At 29.9% G+C, this 26541-nt stretch overlaps 1 protein-coding gene across 1 annotated transcript; it reads left to right on the plus strand.

The window, feature by feature from the left end:
• Positions 1-1025: 1025 nt before the first annotated feature.
• On the plus strand, positions 1026-24386 carry LOC113399360 (uncharacterized). Its single transcript, XM_026638475.2, has 5 exons — positions 1026-2208; positions 10593-10694; positions 12439-12660; positions 21161-21317; positions 24205-24386. The coding sequence occupies exons 1-5, from the start codon at positions 1233-1235 to the stop codon at positions 24290-24292; spliced, it is 1545 nt and encodes a 514-aa protein (XP_026494260.1). The 5' UTR covers positions 1026-1232; the 3' UTR covers positions 24293-24386.
• The last annotated feature ends 2155 nt before the right edge of the window (positions 24387-26541 follow it).

A 26541-nucleotide genomic window follows, 5' to 3' on the forward strand; every position in this document is an offset into this window, starting at 1 on the left:
ATCTTCAGTTTTTGTCTTTTTGTCTGTCTGTTTGTCCGGCTAATCTCTGGAACGGCTGGACCGATTGACGTTGTTTGGAAGTTTTTTTTTTTAATTCAAACGCTTACGATGTCGCGGCCATAGCTAGTAACACAATAAAAATAAAAAATAAATGACGCACCAGTATGTCAATTATATTATAGATTGCACGTATTGTACATAATATTAATTATAAATGCCAGGCCAGATTAATAGCTAAACAAACTTGGATTTATGCTCTAAAATATAGTTCGTTTTGATTTAGAAGTTAAAAGAAAAAAAAAAACAAAAAAAGGAGAGAATCTTAAAGTGATATTAAATTATTTGATTGTAATAAAACTCAATGATTTTGTTTGAATGCTCTATGCGATTTCATTATTATATAATATTATATTATATAACAATGGCGAAACTGTAATTTGAAACATACAAGAATAATTTACTTCATTAGTCTTCATTTGTTTTTAATTGGGGCTGTACGTACATAAAATCAAAAATATATTAGTCGATAATAAACATTAAAGAACATTAAGAAATGTTCGCATATCACATATTTTAAAATCAATCTACATTAAGGGAGCAAATTCAATTGGCAACCTTGACGCAAAATAGCTTTTTCGTTATTAGCTCATTCACAAATTGTATCCAGTGTCAATGGCATCTAATTTCATAAACATTACGCAATTTTCATCTTGACCGACTTCGCAGAAAAATTGGGACGTATATGTACGTGACGTCGGTAAATTGCATTCGTATTGATTAAAACACGTAGTCGTATTATTTTAATTAAAGTAAAAAATAAATTTGTCAAACAAAAATGTTTAGGGCATATCTAGGAATTCTCAAGGTGAACCATGTGAATAAAATTATAATAATGACCATAATAATATTATTGTAAACCGATTGCAGTCTGTTTATACACTCACTGTGTTCGTAGCTATGTAATAATATGATAAAATACAAATTAATCAATGACAGAAGTCGGATGATGGCAGTAGTCGAGTCGAAGTCGACCAAAACAGTCGCTACGTTACTACTTAACGGACAATCAGAAGTCGCACGCGCCACCGATCGCTCGCGACTAAATCGATTTTAAATTCCGTGATATATTTTGTATAGTTACTACACACACGTAAAGATAATTAAATAAGAAAAATATATACGTGTAGTATGTTAAAAACAAATGAACCAAACACTAGCAGTCAGTAATCAAAATGACGTTGCGGGTCGAAGTACCCGGAGAAAAGATCGCGAGTTTAGATTCATGCAAGTGCAAATCGTATGATAAGGAAATAAAAAAAACTGAGACAAAATTAAGCGGGCGATTAAAGGAATTTATCAAAAAAACATGGGCTCTGAAATCGAAAGTGACCGTGGAACCGTATGTAATATGTTATGTGTTACCGAGTGTTTTGGCGGGATTAGCTGTTCAGAATTTGTGCTTAGAGAAATCATGTCTAGTGAATTTAAAATACGACGAACAGACATGCCTTCATATTATGCAAGGGCGTACGCACAATTATACAGAACAAGAAAAGAGTGTCCAAAAAATGGTAGCCGGTATGACTGCGTGGAGTTTTCCATTGCAAACGGCGTTACCGGGAATACTAACCCTTTTTGTGGGTGCATGGAGCGATCGCACAGGCAACCGGAAGAGTTTCATGGTGCTTCCAATTTTAGGCAAATTATTATCAATTTTCGGTATTATCCTGAGTACAGTATTTTTCCTTCAAGTTGGTCTAAACGAAACAGCCCTCATAGAGGGTCTTCCTCCAGCCCTGGCCGGTGGTCGCGTTGCCATGACGATGGCTGTGTACAGTTATATTACGGACATCACAAGTGATTCTGAACGGACTTTCCGCTTAGGGATTATTACGGCTATATTGACTCTAAGCAGGCCGATCGGTCTTGCTCTTAGTGGAATAATGACAAAACGTTTCGGTTATTACGGTGTTTTTACTGTAGCGTGCTTTTTCTATATGGTCGGTTTCGTTTACATCGTCATTCGACTGAAGGAAAAGACTAGGAAAAAAATAGACAATGACGAACCCCAGACGATATTTTCAATGTTCTCAGCGCAGGACTTCGCGGCAACAGTGAACGTTGCGTTCAAGAAGCGCCAAGGCTCGAGGCGTATGCAAATTATATTGGTTATGTTTGCATACATGTTCATCGTTGGACCCGTTTTAGGTAATTTTCACAAGTATCTTCCACATTATTATGAATATCTTAAAACATTAAAAAATATTTTCCTTCATGATTACCGAATATTTTTTTGATTGAATTGCAAACAGAAAAAAATGTTACTCTAAAAAATTGTTAATCAAAAAATATCATATGCTGTATTGTCGTCGTAAAACATACCACATGTGTGCAGATCGCTTGATTTTATTTACATTTTACGACCAAATACAAATTTCCTTTTTCTTACGTTATTGTTCAGCAATAAATCAACGACAAATCTCAAGCTGTAGTTTAAATGTAAATTCACACTCTCACTTACACGAAATAAATAGCAATTTCATTAATTAATTTCGCTTAACTTGATAATATATTTATTATAAATCAATCGCTTATCTGCTAATAATGATCTCCTAAAACTATTTTATCTAACACTCATAGACTCATGTCATCGAGTATGTAAGCTTAAATCCGATATTATTATTCACAAATAAAATTTAAGAATGAAATTACCTACTTGTTTCATCTTTTTTTTTATTATTATATATTTTCAAATAGTGCCATAAAACAGACGCATCAAACACCTCCTCTTCGAAAACTTCAAAGTCGCTTAAAATAATACATCGTAGTTTATTCAATAAAATTATAGTACTTTGAACTTTAATTTGAGTACACCATTATTATCAATTTATAAAAACAAAAAAATAGTGTCACTTTACGATTCATTGAAATATCATTATTTACACTATGTCAAGTAACTATTATCGTGGGTTAAAGTTCTTTATTCATCAGCTGTACCTACTAAATAATTAGTTTTATTTACTATTTAGTAAGACAATAAATCCAACACATTTGTCTAATGAATTTAGAAGAGAAATGTTTAGAGCGGTTTTGGACGAGACTTTATAGTATTTTTATAGTATGCAGTTAGTTAACAAAGCCTACAAATTTGATGTTATTGTTTAATAAAATTTGTCTTATTATATTAATATTAATGTGTAAATTAGTTATTTTATTGTTTCAACTATACGTATATGTTTTTTAGGTGTACCAAACAATAGAAATTTCATATAATTATTAAATAATACGAATAAATTAATTGCAAATATTCTTGATTGTGATGCTATTTCCAAAGCTTGTTAATTTTCCTGACGTGTTATTTTGTGCGTCTTATTTAAATATTATCTTAATAATATGTTATTTATAATTGTAATAAACGGCGATAGACGGACATAAAATAAACAAATGATTGTATTTATACAATTAATATATATAATATGAACATATAATAATAATAATAAACGTACACTTAATACTTTTTCTACGTAATGCTGTCTGGCAGAGCATTCTATTAAAAAATAGTTCTCATAAAATTGAACGATAATATATAATATATTTTAGAAATCAATTTTTAATTAGATTTTTTATAAATACTATATAATTTTTTTATCAACGACTAATAGTATATATTTTTTTTATTATTTTCTTATAATATTTTTTCTTCGCTTTTTTATTAACATAGTTCGACAGAGTTTAAATGATTTATGAGTTCACTTTAAGTTATTATTTATAATAAATTATTGAAATATCCAACAATTACGTACCACTTTATAAAAAAATGACGGTAAATATTTTAAATAATCTCAATATATTTAACTATTAATTATAAAAAGAAATGCCTCCTCACATACAGTTATAGTGCAAGAGTCACTAGGTCGTTTTCTATGAAGTATCGAAATAAAGCGATACTGCGTGATAGCTGAGGCAAATGTTAAGTCATAGATAGCTCCTAAGCCCTCCTACGTGACCTATCAGACTAGACAAAGAGCATATGTCGTATAAATCGAGATAGTGCGTCACTTAACAACACACGTATGAAATTAATGTTACAAATTGATGCTATTATTTAATCGTTATAATTACAAATTAAAAGTATTCGGTTCTTTACCTGGCTACGTCACAACTAATAAGAGCATGATATACTCTGTATTTGTGTAAGTAAATTAATGTTGCCACCTTTAATATATTTATCATTTTATTTAAACAAATTATGGACAATTAGTATATTCGAAAATTTTTAATCTATAAATACCAACTTATTCATAAAATTTTATATAATTTTGTAAATTGAATTATAATTAAGGGCAACATTAATAAAACGAATATAAGAATTTATTATTACCGCTAAGGATATGGATTATGAACACGTGATTCTTAAACGAATATTCCGGGTTCAAATCCGGACAAGAGCCTCTTAATCGACGTGTGCTTAATTTATGTTTATAATTTCTTTGATCGTGCATATGTACATGTTAAGTGGGGAAAACGAGCCACGAGGCAACCTGTATGTGTCTAGTATGTGTATAGTATAGTTAAATTGGTTTGTATGCAGTTATTTTATTAGTCGTTTTTTTTTTATTTATTTTATGATATTTGGCTGTATAGCGGTTGAAATGTTAGATATCGTACGTACTCATTAGTACGCTTTGATATATTTATTATTTACGACTTCTTTAATAGTAAGTAATTATTTTAATTATTTATATGTAATGTATTATTTTATACGTAATCTTGACGATACTAAGTGTTAGAAGATGACTAACGTGAATCCAATAGGAAGATGATTTGGACTATACTCTGACTTAAAGTTAATATTTCATCTCATAGTATATTATTCATATCTTAATGATTCGAAGTATTCATATTAATTTACTTAGAATTAACTCAAGTATGTATTATACCCAAAACGAGTTCATATTAAAAAAAAATATATATTTTTTTTTAAAACAAAAATCGGTTAAATCAGTGTATTTTTTAATATTCAGTGCCATATAAATTTAACCAATATTTTCTTTTAAATTTTTTTTTAATCGTATGAATATAAAACGCTTCCTGCCGTCTGTAAGCTTAGATATTTTAAGCTACACAACGGATTTTAATGCGTTTTTCATTAATAAACAGAGTCGCTCAAGAGGAAGATTCACGATAATACATGCACATTATAGTGAAGCCGAAAAATCAACTTCCTAAGCCGGAAAGAACAGTATTTTTTCTTTATTTCTTCAATCTAAAATTATAAATAAGTAGATGAAAGCTAGCTTAATAATAAACCATACTTACTATGTAGACTGTTTCCGTTCTGAAATGTAAATTATTATAGTATGAGAAACAAACAAATAAGATTTACATATTAACATAGTAATATGTTTAATGTCGTGTCTTTTATCATACGATAACAAAAAAATATATAATCATAATATTTTACAAATGAACTCATTTTTTTTTATATGAGTATAAATGTTTTGAACGTACTTTAAACAAACGCAAGCCTCTATGCATGCACATTAAGCTAAGTTATGCGTGTTTAAGTTACATAGGTATATGAATTAAACTAAAGTCCAATGTATTTTCTAAGCATGTGTGCTGTAATACAAACGAATACTCTTAATAAGCAGGTTCATTTAGACAAACCGTGTTCCGTGGCATGTAAATTATATCTTTCTAGACTTTAAGATTAATACTACCCAGTTAAATACTACAAGGGTCAAAATCCGGTCACTAATGAATTTGTAATTGTAATTTATCTCGCAATCGGCTGTGAAGGAAAATATCCTGTAAATATCAAAAGAAACTATGGTATATATCCATCTAACCATAATTGACTGGAGTGGTGGAGTAAGCTCCAAATCCTCCCGCAGGAGAGTAGGCTTTTACGAGACAGAAGTGCGACATATATTAATTGAAATGCCTTGAAATTTCAAATATAAATACTTCAATTGAAAAAAAATTAGTCGTACGTACAGTCGTTTGCGAAAAATTAGAATAATAAATACAGAGATAATATATATCTTAGAAGTAACGTTAACATTTACTCTGTTTATGTAGGTTATAGTTCACGTGTGTCACATGCTTAAGATTAAGTTATTATTTAGATCAACATACTCTTTAATATTATCTTTGTAGCTGGCTTCCTTATAGACATGAAATGTAAAAATATTCATATATAACTAACCTACCCATTCTAACTTAGTGCTGATAAAATTCATACAATTAAACCCCTCATAAATTAGATGTATATTTCTAAAAATCCTTTCTTAGAAATATCAAAAATATTTCCATAACCATACGAAAGGATGACGTGCCAAACTTTGGGCTACATTTAAAACTTAACTTAGCTCACTATGCATCACTATTACGTCACAGAGACTATCTATACTAATATTATAAATTCGAAAGTAACTGTGTCTTAAGTGTTAATCTTTCATTACCAAACAAATAGACCGAATTTGATGAAATTTGTTATGAAGCAAGCTTGAATACAAGTAAGTAATACCTAAAACCTGACGACCAACGATACCCACGATAACTTTGAAAATAATCGCTAACAAAAACTCCAAAAACAGTTTGACAACCATTAAACCTCACTCCACCCTATATCTATTACGAGACAGCTTGATCTTTTTGACAGATGTAAACTTTTGTGATCGACAATCTAACTTTGCAATGACGAACATATTATTTTCTTAATTTAATAATTTTAAAAATTGTAAAAATATTTTTAAAAAATACATATAATACAAAAGTTCCTAAAGATTCAAGCGTTATCCGAAAATTTTAAGACTTTTTATTATACATATATTATTGCTTTAAAGTAAAATTTAAAAAGAAACACTGAAAATAATAGACGCTTGTATAATTTTACATTGGTCGGACGGTAGGGACGCGAATATCAGGCAGTAACTGCTACAAATATCGATTACAAAAATCCTTATTAAAGATCATTGTTAAGTTATTGTTACGAACGGGGGTCCTTTTGGTTGGGGTCTCTTTGGCTAGTGATTGGGGTCTCTTTAGCTGGTATAAATTATTATTAATTTTTAGAAAAATATGTTAAAAAAATAATTGAATTCTAATTTGAATTACGCATTCCATCGTTTCATTGACTGTTATATATGTTATATTTTCTGTTTCTCATCAGTAGCCCGTCTATCAAAAAGATCAAGCTAACTTGAACAGGGTATAATAACATATTTTCTTCTCTAATAATAGACGAACATAAAATACCTTTGTCATCAAACTATATAAATGAAATACGATTTTTGTGGACCATGGTATTGATTCCTTTATTCACGTCCATAGCAACTAATTTGTTTGACTAAAAGTTCAGGGTTTAAGAAAAGTCCGTCCCGTCCGTCCGTTTTCGGACACATACTCCAATAATAATATAACTCAGTAAATTTTCAGTTCAGCCACTGGAATTACATTCATATGGTAAATATTTTGAATATCTATAGTTTATTGCATTCGCTTAATTCATACATTATTAGTACCAACACAACAGTTTAATTTCGGGATTACACTGAAATATTTGGCGTGTTTTAACTGTTTGCAATTCTCAATTTTAAAATATTGGTAAATTTTTTTTTTGTCGAACTGTTAAAGTAATAGGAACTCGTTACAGCAACCTATTTTCAATACACAAAAAAAAAATTAATAGTATTACCATTAAACGCTGATAGCGGGCGTTTGATAAACACAGATTTCTCACTTTTTGGCAACAATCTTTTGACTTTTGATAAAATCTGTATCGGGTAAATCGTTGCTATTTTTGTAATACTTATATTTTTATAAATGTAGTTGAATTTATTATCAAAGTAATATGTGACAAATTTAGTTAGAGCGATTGAGATGAGTACAAGAAATCAGGTCATTTTTTGTTTATTTTGGCGTCCCCAGATATAATTTATAAACTACATTCCATTTAGCTTATCTTCAACCTACATGTTGTGTCTAAATCCTTATATTATTATACATATTATTGTAATATCACGTGGGAATATACTCACATTTTGTATTGAACTAGCTTTGTACCCCGGCTTCAAACGGATTATAATTTTAATATATCACTTTGATTTTTTCCAATTGAAATTTAACGTAATTTATATATGCTATGAAACACGTTTTGGTCTTACTTAAGTACGTTTATTCTTCCCGACCCGACCACAAATGTTCAAATTCTCTGTTGACGCTTCTAATGCACTAAATAGATTAATCTTTTGAAATAGAATATACGTACAAAGTAGCCTGCTGTCCCATTGCTGGGCTAAGGCCTCCCTTTGAGGAGAAGTATTGTATATTATTTCATAGTGCTGTGGTTAGTGGATAAAAGATAGACTTTTCGCAATTCTTCAAAATATCGCCAATAATTTTACAATATTGGATGTTCTTCATACATTTTTAAATATGCAAATACTTTTTTAAATCTTATTTTTGTAACTATTTTCTCCGTCGTATGCCAATTGTACAAGTAAAAGCAAAATTGTAAAAGTTTATAGGAGATTTTATATTATGCTAAAGAGCTGCTTTTTTCTTATTTACTCTTGAATTCGCTCGCGTTATATAAATTTTAAAAATCTCATATAATCAACATTAAATAAAGATAAAAATAAGTCACAAAAAAAGTAAAAAGTTAATTAATGTCGTGGGACATTAACTTTACTAGTATTGATGGGTAAAGGCGCCCTCTCCCTTTTGAGGGCAACTTCATTACGCTGCTTTGCGAGTTTGGTATATACATGTAGCAGTTTCTCATCCGCCAAGTGCAGGATCCTTCACGATGTTTTTCTTCACCGCCGAGCACGGAATGAATTAATTATATACACAATTTAAGCACATGAATTCAGCGATGTTCAATGATTCAGTGGACCCGGTTTTGAATTAAGTATTATCGGTTAAGATTGAAGGTCATTGGGCCATTGCGACTGTTTATATAAGTCGAATCGTTGAAATATCAAATAGAAACGAAAAGTTTATTTATATGGGTTGGTGCAAGAGCTCGTAACGAAATTAATTTATAAAGGGTTAATAACATGATCGACGTCAATATATATATACTTCATATGTTGAATTACTTCCATTATTAAAGTATATTATTTTTATTATGATTAAGTTGAAAACTATAACGTTCTCAGTTTGTAATACAATGACCATTATGGAAAATAAAGATGGTGTACTATTATTAAAATTTATTAGAAATTCTATGGCGTTTATGTGAGGAGAGTGAAATTGGCAACAAGCCACTTGGATGATTGTTTTAAGTAGAATTGACTTAATACTTTTAAGATTATAAAATACCGAGATATCAACATCCTTATGATACGAAAGCTTGTTATTGTTAACAAATAAATTTAATATATTTCAATAAAGTTTATTAAAAAAACTATTTCAAATACTCAAAAAAATATTACAAATTATAAAAAGCATTTCAAATAAATTGCATTATAAAATAAAGTAAGTTTTGAAAGGGAATTTAATGCGAAAATATAGATTACACCATTTTTTTTTTTTTAATATCTTAAATATCGTCAGTTTTTTAAAAATAATACTACACAACTGTCCGCTAAATATATTTTTTTATTTATTATAAGGTAATATTTGTTTAAAATATTATAACAATGCAGTTCTTCTTCTTTTCACTTCTAAACTAGTGAAACTCAAGCGTCAGAAATTAGCTACTTCATAATTTAAATAGTAAAAATTCATCAAAACCTTATGTTATGTTGTTATAACGTATATAAGATGATAATATACACTCATATTTACGAACTATTTTATGTATGTGATATATTATTAAGTTTACATACATAAGATTTATTTATTAATGGAAATTAAATAATAGTTACCGTACAAATCATGAGCGCGGTTAATAGTTTCAAAAATACTTCTAGCATTTCCCCGTTGAATCGCAATTCCGATCCTCTGGGCAAAAAACGTTTCAGGCCTCCTGTCACCAGTGGAGGCAAATTATATGTAATGACTTTTGATGGATGTGATAAGTTCGTCTGTTTAATTATTTGTCAACAGCTAAATATCTATTTTTATCAACAAAAAAGCACTCAACACAAAAAAGTAAACTTTCTGTTACTTTGCAAATTTTATTTCCACTTTATGGATTGGAAAGCGATGTCTCTTGTTATGAATATTAGTTAGTACTTGATTGGTTTCACAATATCCTAATATTTCTGTTTGTATAAATAAAAAAAAAAAAAAACAATTTACTCTAAACTTAATTAAAAATAACATAAGACGTCATTTTCGATTGATTAAATGTATTTATGTTCAACATTTTTCTGTCTGTTAATTAGCCTCGCCATAAATAATTATGCATGGAATTACCAACTATAAGTTCTGTTGATTAATTAATGTCATCACTGATGATATGAATTTAATTGAAATGAAGACAATTATTGTGTCGCATTAATAAGAATGGTTTTAGGCAACGTTTGTTTTTAATTTTGTTCAGAATTTGTTTAGGACGACGCCATCTGTGCCGTCGTCGATTCCTTGCTATTTTTTTGTTTGCGAGACTAATAGATCATTCATTTGAAATAAAGGTGAGGCGCAGATGACGTACTGGTTCACTCGTTACAAGTTCAAATTCACCGAAATCGACTACAGCTTGTTCCTCACCTACTCCGTCCTCGTCGGCACCATCGGTAAGTTAATTTAATAAATGTCATATAATATTAAATCAAAACATACTTTAATGAAATTTATATAAATATCGAGCAACCACTGGATCGTGTAGATTCTATTGAAGAAAAAATAATGTCTGGAATTAGTTATCATCGATCACTAATTTAGATACCAAATATTTGTGTATTTTTCTGTCTTTACGAAACCTTATTAATCGATGTATTCATATGCTGTCTAGGTAGGTTGGTACCTGCCTACTGGGTAGCCATAATCGTCAGTTGTTCTAGCGTCAATCAGTATTTTGTATGGTTTGTGAAACCTTAAAAAAAAACAACATCTTAAGTCCCATAATTGACAACGCGTTGAAGATTTAATAATCAGCTTATATTTCTCCGTGTGTTTATATCTATCGGCGAAGATAACCTTTGTCCGTCTATCTATATATCGGATCAATGACCTGTTCATTACAATTATATACTTTAGAAAACATTTTCGTATATTGACAGTAAACACTCAATATGTAACTTATATATTTTACATTTTGAAATTGTAAATATGTTTATTTTATTATTTAAAATAAACTTACTTCCAATTTGAAGATGAAGCAAAGCGTTGAGTAAGGATGGAATGATTACAGTACCTATCTATATTAAGCAGACGTTAATTATACGTATTACAAGCAACGGAGCGTGAAAATCAGAGAATCTATGGTTGACTCGATCATAAACAATCGGTCACTTCGATGAAATAAACGATTTCCCAACCAGAGTTCATGGACCTACGGCTCAGAATTTGCGAAAGACAGACCAGTTTAAAAACTTTTACATTGTGACCTTTTATCTAATTTTATTTTGCTTTATTTATGACTAGTCAAATGTAAATAGGTATATCTTGTTACTGAAGTAGGTACGATTGAATAGATAGCAAGTCTCGGTTCGTTAGCGATTGGTTTTTTAGAAGTCATTTAAAACAATTCACTAAAAACTGCTTTTAATTTAATTTTATTATTTTAACAAGATTTATCTTATTTTAGTTTCTCCTAGTATGATCTCCTAATTGTTTAAATTATTTTTAATATTTGTTTTTCTTGACTCGTTAAACGCACCGGAGTAAACGTGTGTGATTAGTGATATTAATAAAATTTTGAGTTAAATTTTTTGCAATAAAATTGAATTTCACAATGTTTTAAGATTTTCAATAATAGGTATTAACCTAAAATTTCCGTTGGAATGTTAGCTTAAGATACATATTTCCTCTTATTAACAATTATTCATCAACAAGTTGATAACGTCTCATTACCGGAAAGAGATTTCTATTCAAATAGACGCTAAGTCAAATTGTTTTATTAAAACAAATATTAATATTAGCGTGGGAAATTCTTATTAATGTAATGTATTTTGAAATAAATAAATTCGCTGCTATTAATAAAAAAAAAGGCTAAGTGGAGTGTCAAAAGTTATAAATTGAAATTAACCTTCTCTACGTGGCCTTTTATTTTTTATATTTCATATGTTCATTATTAATTTTAACACGTTGTTTAGTAGTAGGGCTGTAGGCTTAATTATGGATTAGGTTCTTACCGGCTTTTCTTGGTAGAATCTACATTACGAACCAGTAACACTTAATTGAAATTAAGCCTTTATTAAGATAATTAAACCCTAGTTACCCTATTATTTATTATTATTATATTAGACTCGCGATATTGTAGTTTTGTATTTAACCTAATATTGTGTGCGATTCAAGCGTCTCCTTTGTATTTGACAGGATCCTTCATAACGATATATTTATTCAGCAAAAGATGGAAGATAGAGGACAGTATTATAGGCGTCGTGGCGTGTGTGAGCAGGATAGCAGCAAGCTTAGTATACGCGCTAGCTCCGTCTCGAACGGTATACTTCCTGGGCCCAGTATTGGATATGTTCAGTGCCGCGGGCGCAACGTCCCTGAGATCAATTGCTACGAAACTCGTGAAGGCGGATGAAGTCGGTAAGTTGTATCCCTACTAATATTATAAACGCAAAAGTGAAATTATTGGTTACCAATTTTTACCCAACAACGGAGTCCGGAACCCAATAAATCGTCGAGATTTATTGCATAGCGATAGTGTACAAACCGAAAAATTACTTTTTATCCCTGAAAAATATATGAGAGTGAATCTGCGGGCAATAACGACCGAATCTATTCTATAGATATCTATATATCTTAACGATTTTATAACTGGTAAGTGTCCTGTTAGCCTTAATTTTTTTAAAGCTATTTTATAGATTACAAATTTGAACATCTATAAATCCTTACTAATATTATATACTATGCGGAAAATTGATTGATGTTTTTTCATCATTGACTTTTTTTTTTTTAATAAAGTTTTATATTTTACCCTATGGGTAATATACCTCGCCGAATTTTCGTCAAGAAAAGTATTTTTTTTTCTAAATTGAAATTCAAATTTATCAATAAAAATTTCGATTCCAATGCAATAAAACAATAATTATTAATAACTATTACGTAGTAAATTTCTATTTTAATGAATATTAAATATAAAGAGCATTCGTATATGTCTATTTAATTAAGCAATATGACAGGTGTACAAACCAAACTTAGATAAAAAGTGACGCGTGTTTAATTATGTAAATACAATAGAAGTAGACCAATTGATTACAATTTATTTACATTAAACTTATACGATTTAAGAGAACATTAGTTGCTTAAAGAAAAGAAAAAACATTTGTTTAGAATAATAAGCAACAGCCTTAGGACATGAAGCCAAATCTGACGTTTACAGTTATAAAAATTAACGTGAAAAAAACGCGATCTTCGGGGATATCATATACTATGAACAGTATTGTATAATACCAAGTACAAATGTATTGAATTGAAAATGAATGCAAAGCAAAGCCTTTGTCTTTTGATGGTCGCTAATGTAAATTCGACAACATCTTGCAATATTTCATAAGTCTACTTAGACCTAGAGGTATAAGCCTATTTTATAATAATAATGGTCTCAGTAAATAATTTATTTTAATAATAACTTGTTACTATTTGTTTTCAACACAAAGGCCTTGTTATTGTGTAACTCAGTGTCTGTCATATGATAAAACATCGAATCTTCCATCATCATATTCAGGGTTACCTACTAAGCAATGATTAAGAAAAATTAATTACAATTTTTGGTGGCAACAAGATAATAGTTTTTAACAATTTAAATAAAATATTTCATTTATAAATTACTTATGTAATTAGTATTCAATGTACACTAACAAAATGAGAGATAATAAACATAAATATTAAATTGTCGTAGCTATAAAATTCCATGGAGTGAAACAATGTTAACTAAAGCGCAATATATTTTCATTTGTTTTACGATATTTGTTTAATAAGTCATATTAGTTTTCTTGACACTAGAGCTGATTTCCACAAAGAGATAAAACGAGATATCCAGTCAAAGAAAGTCAAAATATTTGTTTAATATTGATGCATTATGGTCAAAACGTATCTTTTTCAGGTAAAGCATAACCAAATCCGGTTAAAAGATTCCATATAGACGTATCTATGATCAATGAGATCGCAGAGAAACGTATGATCTCTACGACATTACACAACTAGGCAGTTAATAGTAGTTGATATATAAATGAGGCCGGTTATCAGTAGTTGACTTATAAACCTGTCGATTTTGAAGACCTCGCTTTATACTTACAGTCATGTTTATGCTAATAAAAAGTTACAAGTTTCCATCAAGAAATTCACAGTAACCCCCCAGACAACAAACATGGCGTTTATATCATACAAGTAATTTACGCTTTATTTTAATGTTTTTTTTTTTATAATATTTATTAAAATATTCATTATATCTTTTAAAAAATTGAATTAAAAAATTCAAATTATAATTTTATAAATATAACACAAAAATAAAAATTGAATTCAATTATTATTAAACAACATATTTTTAACGATTTTAATTGTGACCAGTTTCCAAAGTGACTGCATAGTTTCACTTGAGTGGCGCGGCAATTAATTGTACCTATAACAGAAACAGGAAAATTCCAAAGACGTCTGGAAATTCCATTATAATCAGTTATCTGATACATTTGACAAGTCAATATATGTTCCTCCATACTTTGGGGATCCTTTTGTTAATTAGGTAATTATTACATACATTAATTATATCATATGTTTTGAAAATAACGTCTAGGTGTATTTTTTTAATACATATCTTCTGTATTGGCATTAGAGCGCTATCCTTATTTAATATACGTTTTTTTTAATGTTTTATGTCATGACAGTACCTATGCTATTTATATATATATTTAAATATATAATCAAAGAAAAACAAAGATTCCTCGAAAGTATTTAATACCTTATAAAGTATCGAAATCAAAAACAAAATATATTTTATTCAAGTAGGCTTTTACAAGCACTTATTCGTCGTCATTTTTACAGAACCGTATCAAGTAAAGCTACCACCAGTTCGGAATATAAATTAAACGTGTTTAAACGTTATGTGTATGCATCTACCATCACATGTCGCTATACTTCGTAGCCCTGATAAGGTTATTTGTAATATTTGATGAAATAGAGAAATAAAAATTAATTTAATATATGTACACTCTATCCAATAGATTTGAATCATCGTTTTAACATATAAAATTAAGTTCAAACGAACTGTAAATATATCATCAGACGTATTGATTTGGAATATAAAATACTTAAGAAATTAAGTCTCTCATTTTTACGTATTAAAATACATACACTGATTAAACGTTAAATTACAACAATAATACTAAAAACAAAATTTCTTGCTACATTAATAAACGAAATATATTTATTAAGGAATTCACTTCTGACGTATTTATGTGATTTCTATTCAAGGTTACAACATTTATTACGTTTTATTACTTCTTATATAATATATTAACCTATATAAAGTATTCGAAACAAAAACGTATTGTCCGTCGCAATAATTAGCTACGTTCATTAAGTAAAAGATTAATTTTCATTACCACACTTTTGATCATAATATAAACTCCTAATAATAAAAGATTAACCTCGTGGGATTCGAAATGCTAATTAAAATTATATAAAATTTACCAAATGAAAAGTCTTTGTATTAAATGAATTGACGTTTTCAAATTATCCGGTAAATTATTATTATTTAATTGGATATTAAGAATGGATCATTAATAGCTAATATTATGGTAATGTTATTTTATTCATTCTATTTAGAAAAACATACAAAGATATTTACATTTATATTCGTTTTTTCTTTACTAAGGTTAAACTTATGAAAATTACATTTCGAACTCTCTGTATCTCAATTATAGGAGCATTTCCAGTAGAACTGTATTTTATATACAACGGAAAACAATACTTTTTTTTTAAATGTATCCCGATACTATTGCGATCTAACTTCGTGTGACCCCAATCAGATCGTTGTGTGTTAAATAAGTAAACGACTAAACGGCAACGATTACTTTTTAATTCGATTGCGAAAAAAATATGTTGAGAGATAGTCGTGACAGTAGTAGAGCTTGAATAATCTATGATATTTACTGTGGATTTGCGAAAAAATGGCGTTTAGAACGACGACGACACTGTTATCGGAACTTTGGAAGTAAAATTATATTGGATATAAGTAGTTTAGTGAAATCGTGTTGTATTGTAAATAAAGATTATATTAGTCAATAAATATTTGTAGCCCACAATATAGCTATTAACAAATCGCGTTGCATACATGAATCTAAGGTTTGTTTATCTGTATTCCTCCTTCGATTGAAATATAAGTCGGTTTTCAACATTTCACGAAGTAAAGTTTTACAGGATAACACTGCGGGTTTTAATTTATAATAAATTTTAGGCACTGTACAACTTAATACGTTGCAGATTTTTGTGCAAGCTTGTCTGGAATCGTATTGTTTAATAGTTATTCTATATCTACGGGCATAATCTCTTGTCTCCATAAAAGCGTAGCTTTGACAGTTGATGAAATATTTTTTATTTACAGTGCTTGAGTCTGTGATTGGTAAATAGTGCAGCAAAAATTTTCTTTTCATTAGGCAGGCTGGCTGGCAAATGGTTGATGATGGCAAGCGATCACAGATATTGACTCTGTATAAAATATTAATCATTCCTTATATCACAGTTTGTGATTGTCGTTACACTGGCCCTGCACCGTTCAAACCAAAGATTAAAACTATTGGTAGAATATATGGTGAGTAAAAGGTTCCTTCCGAGGACTTGTACCAAGCCCTACCACCAAGTAAAATATTATAAATAATATACTATATTTAAAAAAATAAATTTTTCTTACAAGTGCCAGTCTTAGTGGTTATTTATATGAATATAATTGTTCAAACCTGTTTAATAATGACACAGTATATTGATATTACTACTACTAGTACTGACGATGTTGTTAGTCCTTGGAATATTATTAAGATTAGCTACAAATCTAAAACTTTCGTTGTCGTTGCTTCTGCGTATTTTAACTGTGATAATATATTGGTTACATTTGATGTCATATTGCCGAATGCATTAAAAATGTAAATATCTTGGGATTTTTGTGATATTAACTATGAATTTTCTTTAATTGTTCTAGTTAATCATTTATTCTTTCGCTTTAAACTTGTCTTAATTGGGTAATATAAGTTTATAAGATAAGTTTATTCTTTTACATAACTCGAACGCTAAGGCATTTCATTTTTTTTTTCTTATACTTATTATAATAGTCATTTCACTTCTGGTATTATTACCAATTTCAAACTATTTACTTTATAACCATCCTGCATTGGAGCTGCGCGGTGGAATTAGCTCCAGACGTTCTAAAAAAGCGAGGAGACCTTACCCCAACAGCGGGCCATGTATAGGATATGTTACTTTACTTTTTACTTTATACATACTTATAAGTTTATATACATATTTTTTTCTTATTCTATAAATACGTAAACATTAAAATCATTTCGTATATTTTTTAGTATTTATTACGTAGCTAAGGGAATGAAACATGGTTAGAGTTCGTTTTAAGGGATAGAGCGTTCGTTCAAAATATGTGCTTTAGATGTGCGCAAAATAATTGTTAATTTTCATTCAAAGAAAATTTTGATACACAAGTCGTATACGACCTCTGTTTATAAGAAAGTTTTTTGGAGCTATTTTCACTATGATGTTCCAGTGCGATACACGTGTGGCAGAATTTTCTACACATGTAGACAACGCCACGATGTTATCCTTCACCGCAGAAAAAGAGATGACTTATACACGCAAGGGAGACTTATTCGTGTTTTCATCATCAAAATTAAAATTAATATTTTTATATACTTATATGGGTATATATAGGATTTTTTTATTAGAATGTTAATAGCCTTCGAAAACAATTGATAAGGCAACTAGGTTATTAGTTATTGCGGAAAAGTCCTAAATTCCTCATAATTATGTTCAATTAAAACTAGTTAAAACCGCATTAAAGTACAAATACGTAAATAAATTCCAATAAAATTAAACGATTTGTTTATTAAATGACAATTAGTGCTTATTACAGTTATATTTAGAATTTAACTAGTAGGTATTTCAGTTCATAATTGGTTATAAATAATTGAAATTGATTGTTCATACTATGTGGATATTAATTGGGTTATATTGGAATTATTTGGTTAGCTAATATTGAACCGATATATGTATCAATTTTAAAACCTTAATATAAATAAATCTTATGTAGATTAAATAAAAATAAAATCATGTATCTTATAATAAATAAATAAATATCAAACATACACTCAGAAGTGATCTAATATACGTTTTAAAAAGTTAGAGTTCGAGTGCGATCCTCAAAGAGTATTTCTATAAAATCAAAAATCATAACATCTTTTTGTTACCCTTAATAGGCTAGCGTTTGACCGCAGTTTTGCCTGAGGTTAAGCATCTATGATGGACACAGTCTACGATGTAGCACGCTTGCCTAGAAGATACGGTTTAGGCTCGATACGATGTGTCATAGAGAATTAGGGTCTTTGTGTAAGCAGTATAGAAATGTAAAAAATACGCTCTTATAACTTGAATTAGAAAAATTAAAAACGTTTTTTATTTTCATAATACAATAATGTTACAATTTGTCTACAATAGAAGAGATGGTGATTGCTTTTGTCTTTCAAACGTGATAAGATAAGCTGGAACGTAATCGAAACGTATACATTTTAAATGTAATATAATATTTAATGTTCAAAGCGAAATATTACAGTTTTTACATTATATTTGTTATTTATATTATCATAAAAATTACGCTGGTCACGTCAATAGTCTAAAAAAGCGGGTACAGCTGTTTACCATATGTAGCCCTTTACAATATAGGTATGCTTATATTTAATATAACATACTAAAAACTTCATTGAAACGTTGGATTTTTATGGATCAATTGGGTGTTAGAATAATACAAATTTTATATAAATTATGATAGAACAAGACTGACATATAGAAATTATTTTTTCAAAATAAAATGAGATCCAATTGATATAAGATATAATAATTCTAAAGATACCGGATATCTGTTCAGACATTTAAAGGTTACATTTATGAACCCTGAAAACATTACACTTATTTTTGTGTAGACGTGTAAATAAGCGTCTCCTCTTTTTTATGTCATAATTAGGGGTGAGTGGTCACCATTGTTAATAGACATTGATATTTAAGAATCATTGATCATTCCTTATATCGCAGCTGCTTCACCAAACTTGGGAATTTAGATGTTAAGTTACACTGACTCACGCACCCTTTAAACCGGAACACAATAATACTAAGTATTGCAGTTTGATGGTAGACAGTATTAGTGGTACCTAACAAGACGGGAAAGCCTACAGCCATACCAGCAAGAGTCTCCTCATACGTAAAGATAGATATGACATCACACATAGTAGCTATGAACACGTTTTATTAGAAAATATAGTATTACGCTAACTTTAGTAATTTCTTATACTTGGATTGAGAAACGAATCGGTCGTTATAGTATTATCACATATTACAAAATCTTTTACTTAATACGATATTAGTTTTATTGTAACTGTTTTGCCTTGTTTGTCTAGTGGCTATTTTATGAAGCTACAGAACTCAATGTTAGGGGTTCAAATTTAGGCTTGGGATGGCAAAAAGTTATTAGATTATTTTGGCAAGAAATTTTCAATACCTTGGAGTTTAGTGTTAGTTCTCGGATAATAAGTAAAGCCAATATTCCACGCCAGGTCTCTCCGGACGTGTCGAATTGCAATGCTTTCGTGTTACGAGACTAAGAGATTAGTGTATAGTTGTTTATACGCACTAATCTAAATTGAGATCATCGGAAGTACACAATAATAAGTATAACGACATAAATATACAACTGACAGCTTGTAAACTTTCCACTGCAGGGTTAAGGTATTTTCTATTAAGAAGAAGGTATGGAGTTTATTCCACCGAGTTACTCCAATGCAGGATACACGTGTCACTGTTACCGACATCCGACTCTTGTAGATTTTCTCACGATTTTTTTTCTTCGCAGCAGAACGCAAGACAAATTATACACGGCGAAAATTCAGCGGTGCCATCCTAGTATTTAAACCGATATCTTCGGTTAAGATTCACATGATCAAGCAACAATCAACATTATCAGCTCATTATTGCAACATGCTTTATTGATTGCATTTAGTTGTCATTTAAATGTTAAAAAATTATTATTAGCTTGTTTTTATGACAAGTTTGTGTTATGTTAACGCCTTAAGCATGTTTTTATAGCTGGAAAAATGCTCTTACGCGTTTTCTCACATGAAGTAGGCATATGTTTGACTCGCAGGTGCCTCGATCCCGTAATGCGCCACATGGCAGCGGAATACAACTAACGAAACAGCGCAACCCGCTCCGTCGCTTAAAGTATTAAGCCTCCTTTTCATTATGGAATATAATGAAGAGTATATTAAGTCGCGAAATATAAATTATATCCAACGATTGGCATTCACGCTAAGACTATATCTTTGATCAGTAATAGTCTTTACTATTTACCCATACGGTCATTAACAGAAAATTGCTTAGGGCTATGTGGACGCTTATAAGAGCATGCACTGCTCAGGATACGGGAAGTATCCTGAGATTGTATAATTCGATACAATGAAAATATATTTATATGTATTTCGGAATATAATATATTACACGTGCGAAGGGTTCCATTTAAAATAATATTCAATTTTATTCTGAGATATTAATACTTATATATTGTATCATAGTAAAGAGCCCGCATTAACATTAATATATCTTAATCACTGAGATTAAATTAGACAAGTGAACGAGGGGTTAATGAACCTAATTTATATTTAAAACTTATTACCAATTTAATAATAACTAATTAAGAGATCATAACAGTAATGCTTCCTAACTACTATTATTTAAAACTTTATATTTAAACGTATATATATAAAGTCAAAATTTAATTATAAGTATATAATGTCGCTTTGTATTTATATAAAGTTATTTGTTACAGGTAAAACTAGCTCTCTAATAAGTATATCGGAGGCTTTAGTTCCTGTGATCTACTCACCCGTGTACAGTAAAGTGTACCTCAGCACACTCTCAACATTCTCCGGCGCTTTTTACCTCATTAGCGCCGCACTCGCTGTTCCTGCCATAGTTTTATATTTGTAAGTTTATATTTAGATGATTAATATTTTTGACTCTTCTATACTACTCGGTACTATCAATGTGACAATCACTTCGTTAAAACTAAGAATAACGTAATAATTTTGCCGCCATATTGTAAAAAAGTATCAGGCGATAGTCCACCACCATACAGCCATCGTATTTCTTTGTTTCGGCTTTAAGTATTAATGACTCAGCGTAATCATAGGTTCATAGGGCGTAATAACAGAGTATGGTAATGACAATGTCTACTAAGATTTTATTTTCAGTTTATTAAGTAAGCTACCATTATTAATTATATGAGATTTTATATCAACATATTTTAAATATTGCTACTAAATTTAATTTTGAATAATTTAAAGTCTAAACAATGCCGGATACTATTATTATATTCGATCATTATTCTCCGATAAATCTATCGATCTAAAAGCAATCGAATGCCTTGTTAAATTGAATGCATCCTTCCCGAGGCAAAGTATTTTATATCGTATAATAAAATACCACACAGTTTATAATGTTGCCAGACAATAAATGAAGCTTATTTTTAAATCAGAAGGCAATATAAGTTATTTAAACGATAGAAAGACATCGAATTATTGTTTCTTGATTTTTGTGTAGGATATACATATTTAATAATTTTAAATAAAGAATACATTTATATTTCAAATAAAAGAGTTCCTAGTTAATTATGAATAAAATCTAGCTGGTATAATCATCACTTACGTGTTTGTTATTGTTGTTGTTGTTTGATTATAGTCACGTGCCGTATACCTATATAAATAATCTTATAAAATGTCGAATCAGACCCTTTAAAGCATAGTCTAGATTAAAAGCGCTTTAAACTACTCAAATAACATACATTTTATCTACGTATAATACCCAGTTTATATAACAGAAAACAATCAAAGCACAATTGTTACAACCATTTGATGTATCCATTATGAGGCTGCCTCCGTCTTTCGTAAATTCGATTACAACAATGATTTATATAGTTTGTATTCATTTGTAACGTTAGATATGATTGTAGTCTATTTTTGTGTTACGAATCAGACCTTACGATAACTTTCATTACCGACTTCATAACGTTTGATTACAAATAAATGAACGTTTTACATTACATTATGACGTTCACCTAGTTTTGTAACAAAGAAAAAATCATGACTCGAACATTAAGCGATTATTTTTAAGAATTGATTCTGGGAGTAGAATTTGCGGAGAGTTATTATTTTGTAGTCATGTCAAAGTTAGTTAGTTTGACATAGTTGTGTACACTGGCTCACCTACCCTTCAAACCGGAACACAACAATACTAAGTATTGCTATTTGACAGTAGAATATCTGATTAGAGACCCGGGATTGGAACCCACAAGCTAGAGAACTGCAGCCTGAAAAGCTACTACGACAACGAGACATTTACAAATTGACACGTCAAGTAGTTTGACAACAATGATTGATGTCGTAATATGTTTCAACATTAACAAAAAATAAAACTTTGCGGTCAATATCTGGCCCTTACGTCGATACAATACGATTTCTATTAAACGCAACCTTGAACCGAATTTTCTATTTTGATAATAATTCCCAACAAAAAGAACACCTTCATCGACCTTCATTTATATAGTGGGCTATGGAATAGAAAGTTCCTCGTGCGATTAAAGTTGTCTATAACATAAATAAAGTTTAGAATGAGTCATGATTCAAAAATAAACTCACAATCCATTTAAGTATCACTTATTTAAAGTTTATCAGTTATTTAAAGATTCGAATTCTGATCAAAAATATTAACAACAGAAAAAAATAATATCTAATTTGCGGAATGCTCTTTGAAGTGAGGGTGTTTTGTGTGTGTGCGGTTAACTATATATTTTAATAGATACCCGTTTCGGGTTTAAAAGTAAAATAACATACAACATTTATATAATAATACATATAATTAACTCTTTTAGTTAACGCGACATACACCAGTAAAAATCAGCATAAATTTTTCCGACATCTTCCTCAATCATCGTCATATTTCAGTCAATTTACACCGACCATTAATAATACACCTAAACCTTCTTCATAAAATTGGTGAAAACTGCATGAAAATCAGTTAGGTAGTTTTTGAGTTTATTGCGTTCAATCAAACACATATAGGCAATCGCAAAGAGGATTTATAATATGTAGTCATATCGGGTAAACATTTTATAAATATTAAACGATTTATTATAATATCTTGAACTATAATAATCTTGTCATTCCGACTTCTGTATCAGGATACACGTATATCGCATAGTTTAAGTTATCGTAAGTCAACAACAATAACCATTTCTAAATTTATAACGGCTACGGCATGACAAATAAATATGGAAAATCACGCACTGTTGGTACATTTTAGTTATTTTAATTTAAATCCGGACATAATCGATGAATACGCAGGTAAAATTGCAATTATGTGAGATAGATCGTACCTAATGTATTGAGTGAGACGTATTACGGAAAATCAACAATTTGCAATTTACATATGTACAAAATTTGGCCTCGTTTATAACTTCCGACGAAAACAAGATTATAATTGTCTGCATAGTTTTTTTTCTCATGTTTATAATAGCTACGGAATCATTCAAATCTAATCATTCATCAAATCGTATATTACCGACTTTTATACACAAACAGAAAGTATGTTCTTACATTTCGATGAGCCAAAATGTTGGTGATATTGTACAAGCGGCGAGTGGTGAATTTAATATTTGGTTAATTTTATTTGAACCTAGTCATCAAAATAGACGATAATTATTTACGTCAATTATTGTAAATCAATTTTTTGCATTTACTTCCAAAACACAAAATTTGTCAAAACGAAATAGACTTTTCTCTCTAATAATAATATATTTTATTGCATTTTTTACAGAAGCCTATTCATTTTACGAAAAAGGGAGATCGAAGAAAGCAAATCTATCGAAAACAAGTCTAAGGAAAATGAAATTACCCGATTTTAGTGAAATTTGTTGTGTATTTATTGTTAAGTTTAATTTTGTCTACCTATTATGTACCTACTACAAAATCTCAATAAATTTAAGATTTGTATTGAAATGGTCTTATTATTTACATAATATCATTCTGTGTAGCAATCCAATTTATTTTATGTCCTTATACCTTTATGAATTTCAGATATACTTTCAAAATTGTATGTATTATATTATTAAATACCTAATACAGATGTATGGTCTAACTTCTACAGATAATTTAAATATGACGATATACGTCCAAAAATAATATAATTACGATGACGCAATTATATTTTTGGATGTATTTCATTGACTATGAAGTCCAGTCTACGAGTAATTTTACAGAGAGGATGTAGGGGGTAGACGTTTTTAATTTACCGTGTGTAGAAGGCACGTAGCCTGGGGCGCGTTCGGGATTGTTAGAAACCAAATTAAAAGTTGACAGAGGAAGTCAAATTTTTACTCCTTTCTTTTTTTTCTTACAAATTAAAAACGATTAATCCCACAGAAAATATACGTACCCTTTTAAGGCTGACTACTATTTTTATCTATATTTTTAATAACCAGATAAATTTACCTATTTTAAATAATCTCGATGTTATTGCACGGCAAACTGACAAACACTTAAAACCTTAAAATATTAAATGATGATGAATTACGCGTTGCGTTGCTTACTAGTCCTTTGCCAATCTATCTACAATATCTGGAGTCGGAAAACCTGGCAATAATTACTGTGAATCTCTTTTGGGTTTATGGCGAGGACTCTGTAATAACAGCGTATAGTCACCATACTGTATATATGTATCTATATAATCACTATAATACAGTGTAATTAGTAGTTAAATAAGACGCATAACTTAATAGTGATAATAATACAAATTTATCCTTGTTTTCCATCAGTTGCGTAGCATGGGGGGGGGAGGGTGCGGTCCGCACCGAGCAGCACTTTGCCGGGGGCGGAGCTGCGGAGGTGGCAGTTAGAGAAAAAAAAGTTAATTTCTTTCAGTGTTTTTTTCGTCATTTTTTTTGTTGTTACCAAATACCAAATACCCAGGTACCTATGCAGGTTCTATGCATGGGTGATGCAAGCGCAAGCTTTCTCAATAACTATTATTTAGGAAACTTATTTTATAACATGATTTTTTTTTGTTATAGAAATTTTAGGTGAGGTTGGGGGCGTATTGGCAAATTAAGGAATTCCCAGCGCCAATATTTCTGCGCGGTGGTGATCACTTACCATAAGGTGCCCCATTTTTCTGCTACCTATACCATAAATTAAATTAAATACTAGCACACAGACAAAAAAGCAAATAAAGACGAAGGCATTCCAGAAGATCTCTATGCTTGGCTTACACCCTAAAACTGACCCCTGAAGTTAAAAATTCTTCCTCTCCATGTACTGTAAACCCTATTTGGTAGATTCGTTGACTGGACTAAAGGAGTTATCAATATTACAATAACAAATTAATCGTGCGATAATTAATTGCTAATTAATATTATACTTAGATAACCTTTAATATATATTTTAAAATATTCGTTTAATTTTATGCCAATATAATATTCATTATAGTGATATTATGTTTTGGTTTGTAGTTGTGTGTTTATTGTTATTTTCAATCGTTATTGTCTCAGGTCAGGGTTATCATTAAGTACCTATTGTGTGTACCATTAGTGTATCATACAGATTCTAAATTTATCACGATTAATAAACCTAATATGTTTGTTATGTTTAACTATCTTATAAAGTTAAACATCACCTGGGCTTGAATCCGCCTGGACTATAACATTGATTGGATATTTCTGTGCAAGTTCGCAAGGTTTTCACTCCCGAGCCTCTGTTAGCACGTCAAGCCATCCTGACATCCTAACCAATAATGAGAAAGAAGGAATATATTGGCACCTGTGTTTGCGCCAGTATACTACAATATCTCCTGTCCAGTTGGCTAGTTTCCATTGATGATAACCGCAGTAGTCGGAATCAGTCAGCAAAACACAATGTTTGATTACAAATGACTGAGAGTGACTGGATATTCGGATACCCGTACGTTTGGGCTGTATTTATATGTGTATATGATCTGCGTTTACTTGTTAACTTTTAAAAATATGTTTACGATACGTAAGCGAACTGTAATTTTTTTTAAGACATGCTCGGTACTCTGTTTACTACAGTACAATACAGTACAATACAATACACGTACAGTGTGTGAACAAGTACAAGGTACAACAGACATACTATATAT

Source organism: Vanessa tameamea, chromosome 18 (genome assembly GCF_037043105.1).
Source record: "Vanessa tameamea isolate UH-Manoa-2023 chromosome 18, ilVanTame1 primary haplotype, whole genome shotgun sequence".
NCBI classification, from domain to species: domain Eukaryota; kingdom Metazoa; phylum Arthropoda; class Insecta; order Lepidoptera; family Nymphalidae; genus Vanessa; species Vanessa tameamea.

Bases quoted from the DNA above. Each gene is read 5' to 3' on its own strand.
- LOC113399360 (XM_026638475.2), top strand. From the start codon at position 1,233: ATGACGTTGCGGGTCGAAGTACCCGGAGAAAAGATCGCGAGTTTAGAT. The intron at 12,661-21,160 runs GTAAGTTGTATC...TATTTGTTACAG, and splicing joins CGTGAAGGCGGATGAAGTCG to GTAAAACTAGCTCTCTAATA. The intron at 21,318-24,204 runs GTAAGTTTATAT...CATTTTTTACAG, and splicing joins CCTGCCATAGTTTTATATTT to AAGCCTATTCATTTTACGAA.